The sequence below is a fragment of the Coenobita brevimanus genome, chromosome 72 (genome assembly GCF_032717465.1).
Source record: "Coenobita brevimanus isolate Jiangsu-jjx chromosome 72, ASM3271746v2, whole genome shotgun sequence".
Taxonomy (NCBI): Eukaryota; Metazoa; Arthropoda; class Malacostraca; order Decapoda; family Coenobitidae; genus Coenobita; species Coenobita brevimanus.
Window position 1 is genome coordinate 42,744,681 of NC_137025.1, and position 18,792 is coordinate 42,763,472.

General features: G+C 37.0%; 1 protein-coding gene across 1 annotated transcript in view; it reads left to right on the forward strand.

The window, feature by feature from the left end:
* Positions 1–18,792, forward strand: part of rg (A kinase anchor protein rugose) — a 488,645-nt gene that overhangs the window by 13,129 nt on the left and 456,724 nt on the right. The window contains exons 3-8 of the mRNA XM_080278156.1: positions 7,711–7,767; positions 11,144–11,284; positions 12,085–12,242; positions 13,757–13,970; positions 14,585–14,807; positions 16,660–16,802. Coding sequence (XP_080134282.1) covers positions 7,711–7,767; positions 11,144–11,284; positions 12,085–12,242; positions 13,757–13,970; positions 14,585–14,807; positions 16,660–16,802 — 936 coding nt within the window. The remainder of the gene's footprint in view (positions 1–7,710; positions 7,768–11,143; positions 11,285–12,084; positions 12,243–13,756; positions 13,971–14,584; positions 14,808–16,659; positions 16,803–18,792) is intronic.

The window sequence follows — 18,792 nt, forward strand, 5'->3', positions numbered from 1 at the left end:
ATCGCCATACTCTTCATAAATAATGTACAAAAGGATATTCACCAACCATATCCCAAAATAAATCGCTAAGGAAGAGGTCGTAAGGGACTAAGACATCTAGAACTCACACTGAGCTGAATAAAATCGTCCGGTAGATTTATCCCGACCATCAGGGGGTTAGTCGAGCGATAATCATTTCTTTAACTTTCTGAAAACGGTGATGATAAATATAAGCATAGAATTTTCACCAGGCATTTCCTTTATATATATATATATATATATATATATATATATATATATATATATATATATATATATATATATATATATATATTCTTTCGAGTTTAAATTTAAAAAAAAAAGTCTAATTAATGATGATGTTTGAATGATATGTGGCGGTACTTAAAAAAAATTATTGCTTTGTACCCCTCGAAATGATATTGGAAAACTGATAACTGTATTGGTAATTTGGGAAGTTGTTGCGTATTATTATTATTATTATTATTATTATTATTATTATTATTTTGTTACCATATTATTCAGTTTTTATCACCATTGGTCTGGTTGTTTTTTACTTATCCACTCTTACGTTTACTGTAGAATTCATAAAATAGCAACAGCAACAACAATAATAATAACTAATAAAATAATAGTAATAATAATAATAATAATAATTCGATGATGAAAACCCCTTGAAATTGTCAGCGCTGTATCAATTTCCTAACGTTTCAAAACAAAAGGCGCCAAAACCGTAGCGGCAGTCGAGTGCAAAAATGAGAAAAAAATGTTACACTGCCTTTCCCTCAGGTTACACGAAAATAAGGTAAAAAAATATATAAAAGAAACGTGCAAATATATTATACTCTTTTTACGGATCATATTGCGGCCCCGCTTAAAAGTTTGATCTCTGGTCTGGTGCGCATTACGTCAGTCAAGTGTTTGAAAAAAGGCGGGGTTGGTGCGTGACGCGGCGGGGGTGTCATGGCGGCGAGTGAAGCTAGTCGCGCGCCACCTTGCTCCACCCACACCACCACCACCACTTTCACTCTCATTGACACTTTGCATTTTCCCGAGTAAATAGTTATTCGCTGGCGTATTATGGTGTTGCGCTTACTGCTCCAGGCATTACTTTGCAATTTACGTTTTGGTGAGAGAAATTTGAACGCATATTTCTCCCCAAACACACGGTTAGCAGAAAATGTAGCTAACGTTGTAGAAAATGTAGCTAGCGTTGTCCAAAATGTACCGAACGTTGTCCAAAATATAGCTAACGTTTTCCAAAATGTAGCGAAAGTCCAGAATGTAGCTAACGTTGACCAAAATGTAGCCAACGTCTAAAATGTAGCTAACGTTGTCCAGAATCTAGCGAACGTTTCCCAAATGAAGCTAACGGTGTCCAAAATGTAGCTAACGTTGTCCAAAATGTAGCGAACGTTTTTCAAAATAGCGGTTTTTGAATCTGATCACTAGCATTTGTTTAACGTATTTCCTCCTTGCATGGGCCTGCCTTGGACTTTTTATTATATATTTTCGCTACTGCCAGATTTTTTTTTCCTTTTAAAAAACAACAGATGAAGGAAAAACAAATTAAAAAAAAATCCATACGCCAGAGTACAGGGGTCCGCCATTCATGATTTATTTGCTAACAGCACTCAATACCTCATTCACTTTAACCTAGCTCAAATTTTCAGCTTTGTGCAGTTTATTTCACGTAGCTCAGTGGTAAAGAAAAAGACTACTGCAGCTGTACATGCTTCTGTAGCGATTCGTCGTGACTTGCATCATACCGCAGTGTTTTTAGGCATTCAAGATGGAGAGACGGCAATTTTAGGCCAAGTTAGAGGAAACAGAGTATAGAATTGGAGGAGATAGTTGTATAATTTCCAATAGTTTATAAAGTGATTCCTGAGCTGAGTAAAATTATATAGAAATAATAATAGATAATATAATAGACGTCTTTGTCGAAAGTTTTGGTGTCAGTATTTTTCTGTCACTGAGGCAGGGGAGTTAATGTTTTTGCCCCTGCATGTCTGTTTGTCAGTCAGTCAGTTAGTTTGTCTGTCCATCTTTGTCTGTGTCTGTCTGTGGTAGTCTCTCTCTCTCAGTGGTCTCTCTCTCTCTCTCTCTGGGAAAAAAAAAGAAATAAAATAACGGGTGAATCGTGTTAGTAATTTACAGGGAAATTCCTGTTACTGAACCTTAGGAAGGAGTTCCAGTGTGTTTCAAGAGAGAGAGAGAGAGACTGCTTATTATTATTATTATTTTTTTTACCACCTGCACATCACAATAAATATTAAATTGTAAATGATGGACCCTTACGAAGACCATAATAATAATAATGGTTCTCGTTTTCATCGCATTTTTCAAGGGGAGACTATAAACATGAGATATAGAACGAAAAACACCTTAACAAACAGCCCAATTACATGGAATAATGAAGCCTTAAGAGTGTTTTATTATTATAATTTTTTTATTTTTTTTTTACTTCTCATTTTCCTCTCGCCATTTTCTTGAATTTAATTTCTTATTTTTTTTTTCATTTTCGCTTTTTTTTTTTCTCTTCATTGTCTTTCTTTTCTCGTCTTTATTTTCTTTTCTCTTTTCTTTATCTTGTCTTGCCTTTTCCGTTCCCTTTTTTTTTTTTTCCCACGTCTTCATTTTCTTTATTTTCTGTTGTCATCATTTTTATTTTTTGTATTTGTTTCTTCGTTTACTCGACTTCATTTTCTTTTTCTTTTGTATTTTCTTTGTTTTCTTTTGTATTTTCTTTGTTTTTCTTTATTTTCTCATGTCTTGCCTTTTCCTTCTTTTATTTTCTCTTGGCTTCTGTTTCTTTTTTTTTATTTTTTCTTTATTTTGTTTTTTCCTTTTTATTTTCTCTTGTCTTCGTTTTCCGTATTTTCCTCTTGCCTTTTCCTTTCTTTTTATTTTGTCTATTTCTTTATTTTGTCTTGCCTTTTCCTTTCCTTTTAATTTTCTTGGCCTTTCTTTGTCTTTATTTTCCCTCGTCTTTCCTTGTGTTGTCTTTTCCTTTCCTTTTCTTTTTCTTTATTTTCTCTTGGCTCCTTTGTCTTTATTTTCTGTTGCTTTTTCCTTTCTTTATTTTCTGTTGCTTTTTCCTTTCTTTATTTTTTCTTGTCTTCTTTTTTTCTTTCTTATATCTTGTCTTTTCCTTTATTTTCTCTTGCCTTTTCCTTTTTTCTTTCTCATGTCTTTTACTTTTCCTTTTTTCATTATTTTCTTTTGTCGTTTCCTTTTTTCTTTATTTTCTCATGTCTTTTCCTTTCTTTTTTCTTTATTTTTTTCCTTTTCCTTTTTTCTTTATTTTTTTTCCTTTTCCTCTTTTCTTTATTTTCTCTTGCCTTTTCCTTTTTTCTTTCTCTTGCCTTTTCCTTTTTTTTCTTTTTCCTTTTTCTTTATTTCCTTTTTCCTTTTTCTTTTTTCTTTATTTTCTTTTTCCTTTTCCTTTTTTCTTTATTTTCTTTTTCCTTATTTTCTTTTTGCTTTTCCTTTTTTCTTTATTTTCTTTTTCCTTTTCCTTTTTTCTTTATTTTCTCTTCTTTTCCTTTTTCTTTTTTTGTCAACTCCTTGTCTTTATTTCCTCTTGTCCGTTTTACTTTTGTTTTCTTCCCCTTTTATTTTTTTCTTATTTTTTCCCTTTTATTCTTTTTTCATTTCCATTCCTCATTTTTATTATTTTTTCATTTCATTTCTTCCTTTGTTCCTTTTCTTTAAATTTAGTTAGGCAAGGATTTTATATATATATATATATATATATATATATATATATATATATATATATATATATATATATATTTCGTAGCATCACAAGGCTTCACTGAACTTAATAGAAGCTGTAAATGTGAGAGGATTTAGGAAGCTCCCTAACACCTCTTCCTTAGCGATTTATTCTTGGATATGGCTGGTTAATATCCTTTTATACGTTATATATGCGGAGTATGGCTACATTTAAGGGATTTATAGAACGCAGAGGAGGACAGTAAGGTGTAGTAAGCCAAATAAATCGCTTAGGAAGAGGTGTTAGGGAGATTACTAAGAAAATCCTTTGAAAGGATTAAGAAAGAAATAAGACGTTCTCGGACTGAAGGGGTTAATGGAAGAAGTGTATTAATAAGTTGTCTGATTTTAATTTTCTCTCTCTCTCTCTCTCTCTCTCACACACACACACACACACACACACACACACACACACACACACACAGGTATGCTTGTGTGTGTTTAGTAGCGGTATGTAACTGTGTGAGTGTATGTGTGTGTGTGTGTGTGTGTGAGAGAGAGAGAGAGAGAGAGAGAGAGAGAGAGAGAGAGAGAGAGAGAGAGAGAGAGAGAGAATCCACGTCATAAAAGCAGCCATAAAAGAAAAAAATATCACCCTTGTTGATGCAATGCTTGTGTGTCATTATTTTCAGAGTCTAAACTTTCGCTCGGGTGTTGAACGCGGCGGGGTGTGGGTGTGTTTACTGACGGGGTGTTGTTGTGGTGAGAGAGAGAGAGAGAGAGAGAGAGAGAGAGAGAGAGAGAGAAAGAAAGAAAGAAAGAAAATTTACCTAATCGTCCCAGGAATTTGCCATATCAGTATAATAATTCCAGTATTTTCGTTATTAATTAAACTGTGCACCTAACCGTTAAATAATCGTTTGTGCAAAAATAATATGAATAATTACAAAGGCTACGGGTACTGTTTTGTAATTATGGTCACTAGTATTCATGTTTTGGATGAATTAAAAAAATATATATGTCTGGTTTTAAGGATATATAATGAAAAATATATGTCTGGTTTTAAGGATATATATATAATTTCTTGTTCGTAAGTTTTTGAATATCAGAAGAAGAATAGCACTCCTTTTTTTTATGCCACTTTGTTATTTTGGATTTTTTTTTTTTTATACGTAAATAGTTCAGTAATAATCGGACTTTACCGGCATGTAATTTCGTAAAAAAATAAGTATATAAATTAAGAACTAGCATTGTCAGCTAGAACTATGTTATGAAAATCTGGAAAAAAAAAAAAGCTATATTCACATTTCATTTCGTACTCCTGAACTTCAATATTCTGTAGCTTACAAAATAAAAATACAAATATCAGTCAAATTTCAGCATTATACCTCCTTATTCTACTACACTTTAAATAACCACAAATAACCATAACCTTCAGGAAAAATGAATATATTCCGAGACACGACGGTGACTGACAGGAAAGGTTAAAAAAATAATAAATACTTGGAGAGACTGTAATCTCAGAAGGTAAATGAGGTGTTAAAACAGCTTGAAATGGCTTCCTGGACTACAATACTACCGTTAATGAGGTTAGACGAAGCAATTAACACTTTTTATTATTATTTTTTTACGTGTTTATCAGAGCCAAGCAGAACAAACACAGCTTTTGCATGGTTTAAAATGAACCCCGTTTTCTATTGCATGACACCAGGCCTGAGGAGGAGGAGGAGGAGGAGGAGAAATAGTAGTGGTAGTAATAGTAGTGGTAACCATTTTCAGTTCATTTCTATTTTAGTCAAATTAGGTCCCGTCAACGCATTTCTCATCTCTCGAAGCCCGTCTTAACTCGTATGTGTGTAATAATAATAATAATAATAATAATAATAATAATAATAAACACATGCCACTCATACATTCTCCCTAACACCTCTTCGTGATCAGTTTAATTCAGCATGTGACATCTGCCCCTTAGCGATTTATTTTGCATATTACCCTTAAAATTGTTTTCTTTGGCTTTAGGTATACTGTAATTTTCTATTTTCTTTTCCACGTTATTATTACAAGGTGTAGATATGAAAAATAAACCGCTGTGTACAGTGGGGAATAAACCGCTACGTAGATATAAAAAATAAACCGCAATGTACAATGGAAAATAAACTGCGATGTAGGAGGTGCTAGAAACTGACCGGCCGTGGTGTCTCAAAACGAGAAAGTAAGCACGGCTTGCTCTCATTTACCTGGCCTCTCACGGCGCAGGTAAAAAAAAAAATACTAAAGGGTTTTAATTGCCTATTTAATTTATTTCGGGTCAGTGCCAGGAAAATAAATACGATTTTGAACTTATGGTACCCTGACTCGGTATTTTTTCATTATCTTATTGTTTTAGCTCCTTCCGTCAGCTGAGGCATATATATATATATATATATATATATATATATATATATATATAGTGTCTATATATATATATATATATTTTTCTTGCTTTTAACCTTACGATTATATTCAGACCGAGAGCACCCCAGCAGTGAAGGTATTAGTGATGGCTGTAACAACTTTTTCCAGTTTGAAAAATTTACCGTAAGATGAATAGAATTGTATAAAAGTATAAAGAAAAAAAAAACGATAATGGAAAATGTATTCTTGGTTAATATTAGTTTACATTGTCAGTGTTACTGTGAATTTGCGTGAATATTCTTTTTGTTTTTATTTTTCTTCATAACGCTGTAGTTTGCCTAACGTTTGCTTTTTTTTTTTTTTTTTTTTTTTTTTTTTACGGTTCATTTAAGCAAGTGACGTCCTTGCACGAATGGGTTTGCATTTTCAAGATTTTTATTTCAGTCATTTAATGCCACCAGAGACGTAGGCATTTTTATTTTTATTTTATTATTTTCAAGTTTGTTCAGAAATGCAGTAGGCCCGAGACTGTCCGCTGTAGGGTAAAGGTGTTTGAAATCTTTCTCCATTCTGACTTGTTTGCCGTTAGCTTGTTCAGTCCAAGCCCGCCATATTAGCGAGTTTCATCTCTTGTTCTTTAAATCTTCCTTTCCCGCCGTTCGTATGTTTATCGTATTTTTCATGCAATTCACTTTCGATTCGCACGGACGGAATTTGAAGTAGTATTCATTATGCACGAGCAGCATGAGTCTATTGTATTAATTGATTTTTCAGAGTGATTTAAGGATATGCAGTCTGGTAAGTTATAATGGAATTGAGACATTAATCAGAATTGTTACATTAAAGTGCTTGTATTATTACTTGCATCTAAACTTGTGATGGGTTTGTGGTGTTTCGGATTGGAGTATTTATAAGCACTGTTTCTTATTATAAACACTTAACATCAGTATTTCTTCCTCTTCCGTTCTTGTTCCTATGTAGTTTAGTGTAGACTGGAGTATGTATAATTTACAGTTACACAGTTATAAATACACGACCTCTTTCAATAGTGTATAACTTCAACAAAAGAACTCTGGGAGCGACCGGTTAAAGTGGCCGGTTTCATGCAGTTCATAGGGTTTCACATCCATAGAAGCCAGGGTTTGCAACAACAACAACAACATCAAACATTTAAGTTATAAGACCGTAATCAGTACAGTATTTTTCCAGTAAATTTCTTCCCCCCCCCCCTCGATCGTAGCATCAAAATGATTATCAGGTATTTCCCTTCTCCATTAATACACTGCAGTAAGCTTTCATAGTAGTACAACTGTTAGTTATGTATTTCATTTCCATTTTGAAACAAATTTGTTGTAGAATATTCTCTCCGGACTAACTGAAAACACACAGTAAAATATTAGTTGTTTCCTTCTTAAACATCTATTTTATTTCTTCTTTTTCCTCCAGGTTTGCACCGACCACAGAAATATAATAATGCAGTATACTTTGCCTTCTCATCTTCTTCCACTTTTGCACCCTGCTTGTTCTTTCCCCTTCGTCCTTCCCCTCTACAACAAACAGCATGGGTGACGGCCTTTTTCCTTTTTTCTCTCCCTTCAGAGCCAGTTCCGGTTCGACAATGAGAGTTACCTGCAGCTTCCCGACAACCACAAACGGGTAAGCCTAATTATTGGCTGATGGGGCTGGTTAAGTGCTTGCTGGTGTGTGAAATTAAGGTGATTGGGTTTTGTTTTCAGTGGGAAGCGCTTTTCTGGTTGCCATGGTTACGTACTCTACTTTGCAGGTTCGGTATTTATTTTTGTGATAGCCGAGTTGTGTGTAAGGGTTTGTATTTTTTATCGCAGTTTTTTGTTTTTTTAAGTTTATACATTGTTTTATATGATATATTAATTTTCTGCAGTCCAACCGTACATGAATTTACTAACTTTAGCGAAACTAATTACAAAATCATTGACAGAAAACTTTAGTAATTATTGCATGTTTTTCTTGTTTAGCATAGAAGACACGCAAAAGAACATAATAACCTGGTAAGATTAACAAATACCCAACAGACACTACAGTACTTAAAGACTGACAAACTATATGACTTTAAATACGACCTTGGGACTACAACGATAACAATACTGTACAAACCTTACAACACCACAAAAACTTTAAGCTGCATAAAATCGCACGTTATTGCACACACATTAGCCAACATCCTGAAACACCTTAACAGTGCATTACAGTATTATGCAACAAATACAGTAATCACTCGTAATTAATGACACTTAGAGCTTATTATCCACAGTGACAACAATGCATTGCAGCATAAAAGGCTGTATGCTTAAACCTTGTGTTGCAAATTGGAATGCATTCATCTAATCACTGACTGTCTTTTATGTAACGCCTTTGGTTATTTGGTATATATGGCCAGCCTGCATCCCATACTACAGAATGCAGTCAGTAACCACGTAGGAAAGCCATTTGTGTTCCATCATCATCAGACACTTCAAAAAATAATTAAATATCGGGTTTGCGTCCAAGTTTGTGATACCAGTATGTGACCCTAAGCAACATTCGATCACTCAAAATCACACACATGAATCTACCAGCATAATATCCACACTTAAGCGGCACAAACATTCAGTCAGCGAATAGGACAATCCAGTTTTAGCTAACACACTACAGCAGCTTTATTTACAAGTTGCTGGATTATAGGAAAAAAGCTTAGAGAACGGATTCACCAAGCCATACCAGCAGCAAATTAATATTTACATGCATATTAATTTGTTAATGGCTTGCTGGGGTTATTTACTTAAAAAAAGCATCACCTGCTGCTTGGTAGCTGCACAATGAATTTCAACCACTATGCTACAGTATTGTCACCAAGACTGATATTCTCAATGGTTAAGGAGACTCTCTAAGACCTTTTTGTACGTGATTTATTTTGCTTAGGATACTTTACTGTCCTCCCCTCTGTTACATAAATCCATTTAATACCATCATACTGCATGTAAATAACATACAAAAAGATATTAACCAAGTGTATCCAAAAATAAATCACTAAAGACGAGAATACTGTACTGGCCTAAGAAACACAAAGCCATATTGTCATTGCCCAGGGAAACATCATGATACGGTAAATACATACTTTGCACCAGTGATATTCAAGAGGATGGTGAGGTGTCCTGTGCAAAATAGACAGTACAGCGAGTCCTTGAAATACGAAAACTCGAAGTACGAATTTCCGATGGTACGAAAGTGATGAATGTAGGACAAATTCCACAATATGAAAGTATCTGTCTCAATAGTACGAAAAGCGGTATGAGAGGAAATATGAAAAATTCAAAATGGGCGCGCTGCACAGCGCTGTGCTCACTTGCGGTGAGAAAACGAACTAACCCCTCTCTGGTAAATACATTTTCACGCGCTTCCCAGTCGAGTCTCATCCGTCCTCTCTAAGCTTCACTGTACGTTGCGCAGTTTTTTGCTGTTCTTCCTGTATTCGTACTTTCGCCATGCCTCCCAAACGCCCTGCATCATCTTCAGCATCTGGGGAACCAGCTGCCAAGAAGAAACAACATTGTACTCTGACTTTGGAGAGGAAATTGGAAATTATTGGGTCCCACCATGTGACTTAGCACCATATCAACAACACGAATCTCCAGCCGCAGCACAGGTCTATATTTAACAGTACAGTGTACTAATACTACAGTAATTAGTTGTATGTTTTATTTTTTAATGACTGTACTATAGTATAGTACTGTATACGTGTATTTCGTACTTCTAAATAGGAGGGGTAAAGTTTAAGTGGGGGGTCCAATGGGATCCTGGAATGCATCCCCCCCTTTATATGTATATTTCAATGGGGAAAATTGTTCCGATATACAAAATTTCGGATTACAGAAGATTTTTTTGGTCCCTATCCCTTTTGTATTTCGAGGACTCACTGTACTGTAGAGGAAAAATTGATATGAAGTTACTTATATAGATGTGCAGCCAAGTTTATTGTTGCCGAATATAAGCTAGCATTACAGAGGCATCAGTTGCATCGGAATTCCTTCAGATATTGTCTAGTTGTGCAGTAACGATTAGTCCTGACAGTAGTTTTACATATTGGAGGTTCCAAACTCGAGCAACAACACTGATTTAGTTAGCAAGATCTTATCCCAGAATGTACTGCCTAAAGTCTCATATACTGTGGCATATATTCCCAGCTACTGAACTCTGCTGTGCTAAATATCAAGCTTAGAAAAGAGTGTAGGACACAAAGGGCTGACTCCATTAGCCTGAGGATGTCTGTATTTAAATACTCACTATCTTTGGCTGCTTTGATTTAGCAGAGGAGAGAGTTTTTGCAGAGGTGGGATTCAGTGTAGTGTTTTTTAATCCCGTGAACGTGAAGTGTTTTGTATTCTAAACAAAAAAATCTGGAGGTAGCAAGAACAGATCAAGACATCATAGTTAAATGCAAACGAAGTGCAGTACTTCCTTTCAGAACACACGTTTCGATGGTCTCGTGCTACTAATTCCGTGGTAAATATTAATTCCTCAGTAAACTGCATAATAATTGTACTGATATATTAATCTTCCATTGCTACTTGTAAAGCAATTTCATGTGTTAGTTGTTAGGGCAAAGTTGTGATATTCTGAAACACTTAGGAAACTAAGAACAAGGACTGCCCCTTTCCAAATTGCCCTTACTTCCATGGTGTTCTACCTTTGACATCCATAATGCTTTTACTCCTGAAGTGCGGTAGAGTTATGTATCTAAATTACCTTGACTCACCAGGCTCTGTAGAGTTAAATACTAGCAGTCCATGTTATAAGTCAGGGATGTTACCCAGAATATCAGCTGGGTCTCAACAGTAATTGCTGCAGAAACTGGCAAATCAACATCGTGGGTAGAAATGGAGTAGTAATATTTTTTTATTTTTGACTTAAAAAAAGAGTCGGAAAAAGCTGCTTATAATAGGACTACCTGCCTCCAAAATATCGTTACTCTTCATGTGCTGTAAATCTCGGTATCTAAATTATATACACTCCCCAGGTGCTGTACGATGGGAAGCTAGCAGCGGCAATAGTGTTTATGTACAACCCTGTGGCCACGGACTCCCAGCTTTGTCTCCAGTCTGCACCCAAAGGCAACCCATCCTACTTTGTCCACAACCCACACGCTCTCATGCTGCAGGTGAGGTTCATGAACTGGAGGAATGCTTCTGTTAATATATATACATTATTCAGTTAAAGTTGTTTTGGCCTGTGGTAGAAATTGCTCTTTTGTTAGATTGCTAATACCTTAACTTGAATTTTGTATAAAAGTTGGCCATGGTTCACAACAAAAATTGATATAGAGGTATGGTATTTTTCACGTAGAATTTTTAATTTTTGTTAAATTACACAGAAATTAACATTTACCACTTAAAGTTCCTGCCATTAGTGATTTACATACTTGAGCACCTCTTCCATGAACCTGGAACATGTACATCATTGTAGTTGTGCTTATAGCATTTTACAGGCACATATAATTGATTTGAAGTTAGGAATGCCAGTAATGTGTTGGGTTATGGCATTTAATAAGATTTTTTGCTTTTACTGTAATCATTGTACTGTGATGTGATGTGATGTGATGTGATGTATGTGCAGTACTGTACAGTGTAAGGTTTTTAAAAGAAAAATATGAGTATCTTTAGTGTTAATGTAATGCATATTGTTACATAGGTTGTTCTAATGGACATTGCCTTTCTGTGAGAAGTATTGCCTAATACATGTGGTGTTATGATTTGCTAGAATAATAGTTGTACACATATCAAAAATCATAATTGTTTACTTGAAAATAAGTAACTTTTTAAAAGTGTTACTATGCAACCAGCAGCTGATGTATTAGTGTTGATACTCTTATAAATCTTGGTAAGTACGCAGATTCTGATAGCTATATTGTGCATTTAGAAGAATATTCATGTTTACTGACATCAGTTTTCTTTTGGCCAGGATGTGAAAGCTGTGGTAACACACAGCATTCACAGCACCCTCAACAGCATGGGTGGCATCCAGGTGCTGTTCCCACTGTTTCAGCAGCTGGACCTGCCCCATGACACCCCCCCAGCCATCACAGACTACTACACCACCAACAAGGATCCCTCACTCGGGTTAGTTATGGCCATCAGGTCATCGGGTCCTGTTTGTCATTTAGGTTTTAACTATCCTTAATTATTATTTTTGACAAGTAACAGTTTGAAGGGAAATTGGTGGCCATCTTCTCTTAAATTTACTGAACTGTACAAATTTAGCTTTGTTTTTGGCTGTCAAAAAGTGGTATGGCTGACCAGTATACAAGCAGATGGGAAGTAACCACCACTGAACTCTGTGTAAGACCAGTGTTGTATCACCCACATGTCTGGCCACTCACCAAGGATAAACATTCCCTTCATGGCATATGACAGTACAGATTTAAAAATTGGTGTGGGATTCTTCCAGTTTTGCCATTAAAAAAAAAAAAAAAAAAAAAAAAAAAAAAAAAAAAAGGAGTGTAGGTACTACTAAGTCCTCACAGGTGACCCCACTAGTCTGTCTGATCCTCACATGTCAGCTGCTTCAAGCCCAGTAACACTGTATTTAGTAGTGTGTATAACAGATGGTTCTTAACACCGTTGCATTGAGAAAGAATTGTGATGTAGTTTCTGTAAGGATAGCAGAAAATGGTGCATATATTAGTGTGCTGTATTTCTTTCATGTCTACAGTTGTTCTATTTTATGAAGGCAGTTTGGGTGGGGCGCTGTGGGACCTCACTCTGTTAGCTCTGTTGCCACATCGTTGCCACATACGTGCTCTCTCTCTCTCTCTCTCTCTCTCTCTCATATTTATTTTAACTACTACTAATTGTATTTTCTTTATTTTTTCTCTTTTTTTCGACTTTTTTAACACACCACCCCTGAGGTAAAAGTCTATAGATGCGTTTTTTTTTTTATTTATTTATTTATTTATTTTTTTTTATAGCTTCCATGGCGGGAGACTGACCGAGTATGACCCGCTCACGCAGGGCTATCCCTTGTGTCACCACCTGACAACGTTGCAAAAGCAACTCTGACAAGTCTTATTAGATTTATACTATACTATAGCTTTTTTACTGACTTACATCTATACAGAGTGTTTAAAATTCAATTATAAGTAGTTACTAGCTTAAAATAGGAGAGTGAGAGAGAGAGAGAGAGAGAGAGGTGAGCACAAATAATTACACGTGTGTCGGCGGCGATGTGGCAGCAGAGCTAACAGTGTGAGGTCCCAGATCACCCCACCCAAACTGCCTTCATAAAATAGAACGACTGTAGGATTCTTTATCTCACTGCAGGTCCACACTAGTTGAGTTTATCAGCAAGATGATTTACTCCATCTCTAACATGAAGAATGGAGCAAGTGGGACATGAGAGATTAACTAGGAGAGTGTATGTGAGAGAGTTAGAGGGAGAGAGTGGGAGAAGGAAGCTCAGGATGAGGTTAAGGGATAGAGTGGAGAGGTACAGTATATGAACAAGAGTGGTGTGTAGTAGAAACAGAGGTCAGAATGATGAAGAGAGGATTTGTTCATGGGTGCTCCCTCCATGATTAAGGCATCTGGCTGTAGATAGTGTATATTGACAGAGCTCTAACATTGTTTGATTGCAGATCCACGCTGGTTGGGTTTATCTGTGAGATGGTAGAGAGCTGCAACACAGTACAACAACACATGGTACAGAACCGAGGATTTCTGGTCATCTCACACCTCCTGCATAGGTCGTCTCGCCACCATGTCACCATGGAGGTCCTCACAGCCTTCCTCAAGCTCACCAAGTTCCTTGTCACATGTCCTAACTCAAATTCAGACCTACTACTGAAGCAGGTAATGTTTTATGGCTGTCTTTTATTTATGTGACAGATGGTAGAAATGCGAGGGGTGGCTAGGGTTTATTGCTCACATAATACCGCTCAAGGGCAGGCAGCATGTCACTTCAGAATTATATGTCTGGATAGAGTTGCCTAGCTCCAGGCCTCTCTGCTCCTGGAGGGACAGTAAAAGTTTGGTTGAAGAATAATAATAGATGAAAAAGATTGTTTGTTGATACTGTACAACATTGTGCTTAATTGTGTTGTACCGGGCCACAACGTTGAGAAATTTTGCTAAGACTTCTTTTGTAACTTACAGTGGTGCAATTTAATTGTTAGTTAGAGCTTTTTACCTTAAAGACATTGTACTAGACATTTTTAGTTTTTGCTTCTTAAATGGTTCTGTGTCTATTACAGCCTTTAAGCTTATAGTACATATTTTCATGTTTTTACTTTATTTTTTAATGAAGGGTTTGAATGGTGTCCCACCTTCCAAATGTGCCAAGATTATTTTTAAACTGGCAAATTTTTCAGTCACCCATAACAAATGAAAACCTTTCTGATTACTTGTTTTCTGCACACTGTCCTTTATTTGTCTTCATCTGATTGACTTTCTACATCTCGTTACAGTTACTGGACCACATTCTGTTCAACCCATCACTGTGGATATACTCTCCAGTGGGGGTACAGATGCGGCTGTATACTTACTTGGCCACGGAGTTCCTGTCAGACGCCCAGATCTATGGGTCGGTGCGGCGTGTGTCCACAGTCCTCCAGACCATGCACACACTCAAGTACTACTACTGGGTTGTTAATCCCAGAGACAAGAGTGGCATCAACCCAAAAGGCCTTGGTAAGTAGTTTTTTGGTGTAGTACAATAAATCCTCAGTGTATGTCTGGGATGTGCGCCAAAATATCACAGCTTTTTCCATAGAACGACATAGTGTAAATGGGAGGAAACTGGAACATTAGCTGCATAGGTAGCAGTGGGACTTTAATAGGTAATTTTTCTGTACATTACTTTGGACAAAATAGCAAAAAAGAATGTCAAGTAAGGCCAGTGTAAACTGTACAGTAAGAAGAACTTTCTTTACAGTCAGTAATGTGTGTATTTTTTTGTACTGTGCAGTACGGTACAGTACAGTATTTTACTGTATATTTTTTCAGTGGTAAGTGGTGGGGAAGCATGTATCATGAAGGGAATTCTCTCTTAATTGGCTCTTATGACAAGGAACATATCTAAGAGACTAAGACTAAAGAAGAGCATTGGACCTTTGTTTTATATGGGTAATGCAAGGGTAAGGTCCCTGCACAAGTGAATTTTGCATAAATGGTTCCATAAGATATGCCATGTGGCTAATGTGGGGGTAAGATTTCACTACTATGCCTCCATTGAAGCCTGTACCCCCATCAGGCCATGCTTAAGCGCACAATGATCATCATCAGGCATATTGGATATTGATTACAGTATATACTAGAATAATGGTAATAAGTGGTACTTAAACTCACCTTGATACAGTAGTTGAAGTGATTAATGCTCTTTCTTTGCAAGAATTGAGGCTTAAGCTGGGCCTCGCTCTTTGGCTGAAGGCTTGGTGGGCCCACAAAAACAGCTGACAGCTGTAAACAGTTGTGAATGTTGAAGGTGGCGATCTGGAGTTGAAAGGTACAATCTTCGTAGGTAAACCATGGAGTGGCCAACATAAAGGACAGAAGGGTAGAGATTGGGGGTGCCATGTAAAGGGTGGTCAGCATAAACCAAGCTCACATAAAGCAAGTGCCCACTTAGGTTTTAAATTAAAGTGGAGGAGAAGCAGACACAGAGTGTAAGAATAATCAGAAATAAATAAATAAAAGAAAAGAAAAGATTTTCTTGATGTATGGGAATTTCTGCATAATGAAAAGATCATGATAAAACTGTGATATTTACAGCACTACTTAATTGCTTCAGTCCAAAGGGTGTCCCATGATGAATAAGGTAATCTGGCAAGAACCAAATTACAACTGCTGAGTGCTGGAAACCTCTTCTCTTTGTATAAATATAATGCTATGACTTTTTCACCACCCATTACTTTTGTTGCAGTCAGCATTGTACAACTTCAAGCATATAAAACAGACACATCATCTCAGTCAGTGTGCACAAGTATAGTAATGGCTCATTTGTGGTTGACGGGTTACACTGGGGAGAGTGAGGGAGTGGTAGGAATGGCAATAGAGGATGGGTAGGTGGGGGTGAGGATACTGTTACTTTTTTCACTCCCCCCGTTGTAACTCATCACCAAGAAATGACCCAGTACTTGTATATATGAGCTTAAGACAGTTTTTCTGTTTTATGTGCTGATAATTGTGCCTCTTAAGAAGTATGAAAGGGTGGAGATTGAATTAGGAGAACTTTTTCTCCGTTGATCTGTCTCCCCAGGGAGATCAGAGTTGTGTTCAAGGTTAAGGTGATGAAAATGATGATGATGTACAATGATAGTGTTTACTTTAAGCCTTTTATTGATTTAGGAAAAGAGACTAGGACACTGTGTCACTTTGAAAAGAAATGATAAGGTTTTAGAACTGCAGAATAATGTGATTAGTGTAGTGTGTGACATGTTTGTCCAACATGTTTCTGAAGTGTGCTGGTTAGCTACATTGTATATGAAATGTTATTCTGTGAAGTGTCTTTATCCATCATTTATATTTTTACCTCTTTTACCAGATGGCCCACGGCCCAGTGAGAAAGATGTAGTGAATCTGCGAGCATACATGCTACTGTTCCTCAAGCAGCTCATCATGATTGGTAATGGGGTGAAGGAGGATGAGCTGCAGGCCATTCTTAACTTTCTCTCCACCATGCATGAGGTTAGCTTGGGCATTTTAGTGTATCTGCAACACCCTACTGATATAGGCATCCAGTAATATGTCTTGGAATTGTAGTCGTGGAAATAAGTATCGTCATAATGTTAGATGATTACATTGTAGAAAAGTTAAACCATGCAAAAAGCATTCATTTAGGGAAGACTTTGGATGTGTTTGCTGATTTTAAATAATCTTTGGGCAAAACTGGAATGATAGTCGTTTCCCTGACTTTACTCTGTAGGTATGTTTTCAGCTTCATTGTGTTTTTCTCAGGTACAGTAGTTACTTTGTGTGTGTGTGTGTGTGTGTGTGTGTGTGTGTGTGTGTTTAATGTGAGGAAGAAGGAACCAAAGCTGAGCCCACAATAACGTTCCTTCCAATAAAAAAAACAAAAAAAAAACAAAAAACAAAAGAGAGCCAAATTCAAGATCCATTCATTTTGAGATGCCTGGACACACTGTGTTTGAAAGACTGGAGATCATAGGAAGCAGGAAATACAGACAGAGACAGTTCCAGAGTTGACCTGTTGTTATAATGAAGGACTGGGAGTAATGATTAACTTTTGCATTAGAGAGTTGGACAGAAAAGGGATGAGAGTTTGTTGCTAGACGGGTGCTGCGCGCCCATCGTAGTGGTGGAGGGATGCAAGCAGACAGTTCAGAGGAGCAGTGACCATTGAAGTAGCAATTGAAGAGAGATAAAGAGGCAACAGTGCGGCGAAGAGACGGAGGTTGAAAGGAGCCAGTAAGAGGAGAGTTGATGAGATGAAAGGCCTTTGACTTCACTCTGTTGAGAAGAACTGTATGTGGGGAGCCTCCCCACACATTGAGAGTTGTACTCTAAACCATATAACCAAATTGTGGCACCTGGTGGTTTAGTGGGTAATTACGGCGCTCCAATTGGATTGAACTGGTGAAGGTTTATATCCAAGGGGTGGTTGGGGTTTATTGCTCACATAATACCACTCAGGGATGAGTGAGGCTGGTCACTCTCATCTTAAATGTCAGGACCAACTTGCCTAGCCCAGGCTCCTACACTTCTCTTGGGGCAATGTGAGATTGGATGATGAATTGATGAATGGATGGATGGCAACCACCCAGCTTAGTAAATGGTTTCCTGGTGTACTGGAAACCATTTGTCTTGTCATTCAGTGTAGAGTCACCCACAGGCAGAAGTAAGAGGAAAGAATGAAGGAAAGAAAGACAGAAGAGGGAGTGTAAAATCACCTGTTGGCAGAAGGACGAGGAAAGAATGAATAATAGAAATAATCTGGGTGGTATGGCGCTTAGCAAATCATTAATAGTCCCTGTAGCTCCCCTTGTATATTTTTAATTGAAAAGCAATGGTAGTTTTCCTATGTATTGTTAATAATAAAAAAGTGACCATCAGTATTGTAATAAACCATTGTAGTATGATAGGTACGCACAGTACGCGAGTTTATGGGTGGCAGAGGAGCTCGCTTACTAGGAATTCGTGTATTGTGGATACATAAACTTATGGGAAAAATTACATATGGGTGGCACCCCCCTTCATCGGTAACCCTTGAGACTCATTTCGGACCTAAGTATTGTACTGTACAGGGAAATTTTCTAAGACATATTACCTAAAATAAAGTAAACCAACAAGATTGTGGCTTTACGAAATCAATAAGGATATGGCTTAACTAAACCAACAAGAATATGGCCACTCACCTTAACCCAAGAGGACAACAGGCTTGATGGATGTAAGAAGGGGATCCGAGGCAGGGTGAGGCACCTAGCATTCACCTTCTGTACCACCCGCCACACCACCCGACACACCACCTTTCTCATCACTCTCGTCACCAGCACTTTCGACATTTTCACTAGCTAATGCACTCACTTCATTCATAAACTCTACAAAGTCTGTTTCTGACACCTCAGACATCACTTCATCCTTTTGATTCTCCCCAGGGAATGGCTCTTGTGATGTTCAAGGGAGTGATTCCTCACTTTTTTGAGGCCGCAGGTAACGG